The sequence below is a fragment of the Pinus tabuliformis genome, chromosome 4_1, assembly GCF_031772625.1.
Source record: "Pinus tabuliformis cultivar Carrire ecotype Pingquan chromosome 4_1, CPIR1, whole genome shotgun sequence".
Lineage (NCBI taxonomy): Eukaryota > Viridiplantae > Streptophyta > Pinopsida > Pinales > Pinaceae > Pinus > Pinus tabuliformis.
Window position 1 is genome coordinate 750933258 of NC_142303.1, and position 7646 is coordinate 750940903.

At 35.0% G+C, this 7646-nt stretch overlaps 1 protein-coding gene across 1 annotated transcript; it reads left to right on the forward strand.

Moving 5' to 3' along the window:
* The first annotated feature begins 6120 nt into the window (after positions 1-6120).
* LOC149178330 (uncharacterized) lies at positions 6121-7054 on the forward strand. Its single transcript, XM_089423609.1, has 2 exons — positions 6121-6475; positions 6582-7054. The coding sequence occupies exons 1-2, from the start codon at positions 6274-6276 to the stop codon at positions 6899-6901; spliced, it is 522 nt and encodes a 173-aa protein (XP_089279735.1). The 5' UTR covers positions 6121-6273; the 3' UTR covers positions 6902-7054.
* The last annotated feature ends 592 nt before the right edge of the window (positions 7055-7646 follow it).

Below are 7646 nucleotides of genomic sequence, written 5' to 3' on the forward strand. Positions count from 1 at the left end.
GACGGGACCATGCTCAACAACCAGAGTCGAACTGTACAAAAATTGCATTCAAATTTACAACCAAAATCTCAGCAGAGCCACAGTCACCAACGACCAACTAATGACCCAAAACTTTCGACGGACAGACATAACTGAGGACCAACAAAAACGAGACTTCGTCCCTACAAAAACAACCTACATGACTGTATAAGATAAATAGGAAGGATCCTACCCGGTTCAAGTGGAGACCGGAATGGAAGAGCAAAGAAATAGTAACCATCAAGGACCAAACCCTTGCCACCACCACAGAGGAGTGAATTACCTGCACAGTCAAGATACAACGATTAGAGAGGCAACATAACCAGTTATATGGAGAATAAACCGAGAGAAGGGTAAAGATGAGTACCCTGAAGGTTACCTGAAGTGGAAAGCAGGTTCCATAGTCAAACCCAAGACCAACAGCACACCAAACAGCAACAACCCTTAAGGTGAGATGAACCACCAGAAACTGCAACCCATGACCAAAGAACCAGCAGATAGTGGGAGGCAGAGAGCCATTACCATCGAGCGGAAGGAACCAGGTAAGGTCACAGAGGAGCAGAGCGAAACCAGCAGCAACAATAACCCAAGCTACGACCAAAACTCGCGCCATAGAACCATAACATGGTGACCAAGATAACCTCGAAAGGGTGGCGGAGTTAATGCTCCATTAAAACCTCACCAAAAACCCCAGTTGCATATGAGCGTGGGAAGGGATCACGTGGGCCAGTTTCCACAAAGGCACCCACCTCAGCTTTTGGGGTGAGTCATCAGCTTCCTTTCCATAGTAAAAACTCCGCACGAGAACTCATAGAGTCTATGTCTGTTGCCTATTAAATTTTCCACCACAGGTCATTTAATTTAATTTATAATAATATGCAGGCACTGCACCAAGGCTTTTGAGTCGACATTCAATGTTTTTTTCCATGGTAGAGATTCTTGAAATATTCTTCATAGATACCATTATTACTTAATCAACTATCGACTTTGTGTCACAACCTCTACTTCTTTCTGCGGAGGGCTGCAACTCATTGTGCCACTATTTCTTCCACCTATAGTCGCATTTAAATCGTAGTAGCAAGTATGTTTATTCTTAATGCGTTTGAGGATTGTATTACTGAGTTATTACTGAGTTAGTATGTGTTATTTTTGTAGTCCTGCAACATGTAATACTGAGTTATTTATTGAATTCAAAAATCCACATATTAACAATGTGTCATTCCGAGGTCAATGGTGCGTTCAATTTGTTTCAGTAATCATTACTAAGATTTTTAGGTTGGGCTATTTTTTGGAGCAATAAATTTTTGTTTCGTTTAATGTTGATTGGTTATATGACGATAACAGAAAATTGCTACTGCCACCACCATTACTACCACCAAAATAATTGAAATTTTAGGCACCAAATGAGTGATCCAGTGGTAGTGTGAAGCTTCTCCAACGAAAGAAGGATCTGAAGATTTATTCTTGAAGCTTGTACTGAACCTAGAAATATTCGAAGCCTTATTCTTGAAGCTCATGGTAAATCTAAAACTATTCAAATCTCCCCCGTGAGCCTCAAACTTCCCCTCATTACTCTTTCTATAGTAATGTGATTAAGGGGTTGAAAACTTAGGATCAAGGGGTTTAGTATACAAATTGTGAACGGTTTCTTGTCACATTAAAATAGAAGAACATATATATATATATATATATATATATATATATATACACACACACACACTTTGCATTTCTTAAGATATATAACAATTGCAAACACAAAAATCCCCCCTACCCACAAACTTCCCTGCGATCAATATCATGCCATCATTAAGTGGTATTCTGCTTCCTTTCCCATGTCTACTCTTGCAGTGTCTTTCTTTTTCTTAATGTCTTCCTTTTCCCTTTTTTGTACCTAGGATTATTACAAACAAAAAAACATCTTTTTTCTCTAGTTTTGCATTTCTCTCCAACTATGTTAGATATCTTTCTTTCCACTCAACATGACACTTATCTTTACTTGCACTATCTCTTGATGGTGATTACTCCTCCTACAAGGTAGGGTGGAATTTTGACAACTAACACTTCTTACTTTCCATTACTTACGTCTCAACCACTTTAATAAATTTTTTTTTACAATAGAGCAACCTCACTACTCACATAATAATTCCCATAATATTTCCAAAAATAATATTTTATTAATTATTACATATAAACATTTACATTTGTCATTCAAGATATTTAAATTTAGTCTTGGCACCGTAGTCGGGGTCTCTAACCTAAATATTTAAAAGTAAACATAAAACCATAAAGTCTTACCAAAGTAATTGCCATAGGGTTTTTTAGAAATAACATGTGACATATTGCACAAAAAAAATCATTATGGGTTGAATAAAAAAAATGTTAAAGCATTTCACATACAAAAGAAGCTTAGGTGCAATAGATATGATATTTTTTTAAGCCTATTACATAGAAACGAAGTGTAGGTGTGATACATATAAGGTAAAAGCTTTTAAAGGTTTATATGAGACACAAATGACAAACTACTTTAAGTGTGACATTCTTATCACATGAAATAAAACCTCTGGTGTTACACAAAATGACATGAATTAAATAATTGGTGCGATACAAAAACTCCCAAAATTTATGAACCTGTGACATATCACATAAAAAAACATTTTTCTTGTGATACATAAAATTGTTTAAGACGCATCAAATATGTTAAGTAAACCATAAGTAATTATATTCCCTTGTATATTAGCTTCAAGGGAGTTATCACCAACAAAATTATCTTAGGTTTCTCATTGATACTAGTTTTATTGGATTGTAAACCAAACCAAGAGATTTGAGTTTTAGGGAATTATTAATTTGTTTATGCACTTATTTGAAACACATGGTATCTCTATACTATTCCATCACTTGTCATATTATTTAAGAAAAAGCAATAGGAAAAATAATGCAACTCTTTACTATGTAGTTTTAGAAAAGATAAGAGCCTTGGCCTTGTTAGATTTGATTTATTGCACAGATTACTTCAATTGAAATTCAACCTTGGGAAGTTTCACTACATGTTTTCTTCCTCCATTATTGTCTATGTCAAAAAGAATTTGTTGCTTCATCCTTGTCATGGCATTTTTTGAATATTTTGTTCCTTGTCAGTATCTCATGAGAGAAAATAATCCACTTATGCAACACATTGTATGGATCAAAAGTTTCTACTTGCATGGCATATTGCTGAAAATACCACTTTAAATGCAACATATCCTTAACATATATCGCACAAATTTCTCCAATTTCCACATATTGTATCTCTTTAACCTTTCTATCTTGGCAACAACCCTTTCTATATCACACCCTGGCAAGCGATATTTTTATGTGATATGTTGCACTTCCCTAAATTTGATATCTTTAGAACAATTTTTTTATAGTATTAAACCAATGTTTATTGAGGTGTAATACACTATAAAGAATGTTGCACTAAACTAAAGTCGTTTACATGGATTCAATACAAATGGTTTATAAAACATGTTACAATCAAATTAATTTTGGCAAGACACGCAAAATTTCCAAATATGTTATACCAAATGTCTTTTTCAATGTGATGAAAAAACTTTAAAAAATACATTACACAATTTTTTTTAGAGTGAGACACAAAAAATACAGTGTTTTTCTATGAAGTTTGGTGAAACATATATATGAAATAAGAATTTCACTACACATTGCATCTTCTCAAAAATATTTATCCCTATAATATTGTATTTCAATTTTTTGTAAAATTAAGTAATTATTATCATTATCATTTTATTTTTAAATTATATAAAAATAATACATTATTATAAATTTTATTAATTTTATATTTATTTTTATTTTTAATTTTTATTGTATAATTACGTCAATCAATGTACCTATTTCAACTCACAATGAATGTAAGCTTGTAAAATTTGATTTTTTTTTTTAAATTAATGAACGGACGTAATCAATGTTACTTTGATTAACCCATATAGGGTTGTGATTTTTGGGAGCCCTCTCCTCTTGAGAGTTACAACTTGAAAATAAAATAAAAAGGAGCTAAACCATGAAATTGGTTCAATCGGGGTGTGGTGGCAAAAGTGGTGGTTGAGTTATTGCAGCTTATAAAGAAGAAGTTGGACTTAGATTTTGTAAAATTGTTTGTTTTGTTTTTTAATTATTTAATACCATTATAATTTAAAATAAAATAAAAAGAAGTTAAACCATGAAATTGGTTAATTTGGGTGTTGTGGCCAAAGTGGTGGTTGAGGTAATGCAGCGTATAAAGAGGAAGTTGGATTTAGTTTTTTATAATTTCTTAATACAAATGGATGTAATTATAACTTAATTCAAAAAAAATATATTTAAAATTTCAAATCATATATTTTTTAATAATTTATTAATAAAATTAAATTTAAATAATACATTGTGTCATTTTTCTTTGATATTATGAGAATGGTTTATGATATTGTGATAGAATGGTTTGTGAAATAGTGGTAATATATTTGAATATTTTGGCATGTATGATTGGCTTTCAATCCTAGAGACAGTTTTTAAAGTTTATAGTTGAGTTTACAATACTTTCAATTCAAAAAATATTTTAAATTTGGAAATGCAATTGGGAAATTTTACTGCAGGTGCCCAGAAACAAAGGAATATGCCAAAACTACCTATGCACGCATCTGTGTGGAAATGGACTTCAACGTCGGATTCCCAGCTGAAATAAACCTAACAAGTAAAGACTATGTGTGGAACCAGAAACTCAATTATGAAAGTGTCCTCTTCAGATGTCGATCCTGCTTTGAGACAGGCCATCTAGCCAAAAATTGCCCAAAAGCCTCCCAGAAAAATTTTGCTAGAAAAAATCACCACAGATCTACATGGTGGGAAGGAGCACAAAAAGAACACTACATTGTCATCAAAGAAGAATACTCTCGAGAAAACTCTCAATCACAAGAAATCAGGCACGAAAGAAACAACTCTCAAGACAATCAGGGGAAAAGCCCTGCCCAACAACAAAAAATTGAACTCGACAACCCCTCAAGCATCAACAATTATGAGGATTTGAATACCGCACAAAATAAATCTTCATTTACTAGCAAAGCAAATCTCTTAGACCAAACTTCTTCTACGACTATCTTCAAAAGGACGAACACAATAAATCGCGAAGCTAAGACACCAATGTCCCAAGAACCAGAAGAGATGAAGGAGATGCAAGATAAAGGAAGTTGGAAGACCGTAGAGGAAAAAAAGAAAGCTACAACACCAATCTCGCCAAGAAAGACGAGGAGCCAGACAATTAAAAACTAAGAAAATTATAGGTCCAATAGACCAATTTGGTCTCAGTGGACGTTAACCACCATCATCATCATCATAACACTTTCAATTCAAAAAATATTTTAAATTTTAAGTAAAGTTAAAGTGATGCTTATAAGTTTATATTAATTATATTTATTAATATGGTTGTATTAGTTATAATTATTAGATTAATATATAAAATTTATATTATATAATTATTATATTAATATATTTAGAGGAAAAATATGTTACTGACTTTATTTTTATTTTTCCATGTAAATCAATTAATTTATATGGAATTTTGTTTCGCCCAAAAAAACCTCTTATAAAAAAAAAAAAAAAAAAAAAAGTTACATTAACGAAAGTTAAACTATCCTAAGAAGACAGGAAACCAAATCTAAAATAGTTAGATCTACCGGCATCGATTACAAGTGATTGCACTACTCTACATGAAAATGTCACGTGTCTGGTGATTATGATATTCTCCACTAACTTGCAATTGGCGCAAAATTATTGGACGTTAATGCTTTTGTTAAATACACGGAATTGTGGGAGCCGCTGTGCACATGGCTGTGAGCCACTTTCCACAAATGGTCACCATGTCCTAACCAGATAGAAAGCATTAACAGGTGGCGCTAATCTCGTTGGAAATTCAAAAAAAGGTACCTGTCAAAAGCAGAAAGAGCGGAGTAAGACGAGATGGCTAAACCGCGTAGCCGGGCCGCGGGGACATAGATGATAAGGAAGCAGAAGATCGGCTGCTTCGTTTTTGTTTCCAATGAATTAATGATTCCACTCAACTTGCCCTATAAATGAGAGATCTCTTAGCTGCACCGATTTATCCAGAGTGTTGTTTTAGAGATTGCCAGCGGAAAATCATCTTAAAACTGTACGCTCCTTTCTTTCTGTTGGTCGTTAACGAAGAGCTGCAATCTTAGAATACTCTGAAGACTAGAGATTTGTAGATCAGTGATGGATCTCAAAGTTGCGATAGCAATCCCCAAAGATTCTGCGGGGCACGTGTGCCGTATCTCCCGAGCCTTCTCACCGCCAATGCCGCAGAAACAGAACGGGGGAACTCCCACTCTTTCTGCTCCAAGGAGGAAGCGAGGAGTTAACCAGAGGCAGCTCGTTATAAAAGCTGCAAGCTCTGGCGAATACCAATTTGGTTCAGGTAGGTCGTTTTGTTCATGACTGCAGAAATTATGGATATTTATCTGTAGTGGACTGCACCGATCCTTCAAACAGTTACATTAAGTGCCGAATTGTTTTGAATGCAGGTGGCCGGAACATAGTGGACGCCAATATGATACTTCTGAGAAAGCGAATGTTCGACCTCAAAATGCAGGAGACAAATTACAAGACTCCGGAAGAGTACATGGAATGGGAGAAAGAATTATATCCCGCGTATCATGCGCAGGTATTCAGGGCAATTGCATGGTTGCAGTACACTTTGATCAACACTCGCCCTGTTGTTGCAATCACACTTTTGAGTTTGATATCTGTCAGCGTTCCCTTATCGATTATTATTGTATCAGCGAATCCTGTAAGCCGCGTGGGTCAAATTACGATGGCGTTACTTAGCAGCTTGCACAGTTAATGATGTGCAAATGACGTAACTGGAAATTATAATGCATGAATGTAGAAAGAAAAACAGTTAAATATGTCATTTTTGCGTTCACTTTCCCATATTTTAGAGATCTAGTTTTCGCTGATAGGCGTCTTATATTGCTATCGGCTTTGCATAATTTTATTTTTTACCAAGGAATTTTTTAGTCATCGTACCATATGATTGAGATTTATCTCTCCAGCCTTAACCTTGTAAGTTTATTTCAAGCTATAATATAAAAAATAAATAAATAAATGGCCGTACGCGTTTCTATATGGGCCCCGTGGATGGGAACTCCGTTGCTTTTTTTTTTGAACGGCTGGGATTTAATGTAGGTGAATATCTCTACAATATGCTTTGAGATCGGCCGCTATGGGGCGAGAGGGAGTGAATCGATGAATTTATTTTTTTGTGTTTTGTGGCGGCGATTTATTTGAAACGTGGCCCTGTCCCTTCGTTTCCATCTCTGCGTTTGCCCCATTCGGTGAAATTTGAAACGTCCGACCCCGCTCTGCCATAAAAATGGATCGACGTCTTCTGGACGATTTCGCTGCCTGTGGAGCCAACATACACCAGCCTGCATGTAACCTTGTTAATTCCTACTGCGACTGACTGCGGTGTAACCCATGTAACCATCCTGAAACGGCTCATTCTCTTCGTTCTGTTCCCATCATACGGGTGCCCTTTATTAAATGCTAATTGCACCTCGTGTTGGCTCTCCTGTTATGTATTTCGT

What these genes read in the sequence shown, in the direction of transcription:
- LOC149178330 (XM_089423609.1), top strand. Translation starts at nt 6,274, where the DNA reads ATGGATCTCAAAGTTGCGATAGCAATCCCCAAAGATTCTGCGGGGCAC. An exon ending in CGAATACCAATTTGGTTCAG is followed by an intron (nt 6,476 to 6,581) that starts GTAGGTCGTTTT and finishes TTTTGAATGCAG; the next exon opens with GTGGCCGGAACATAGTGGAC.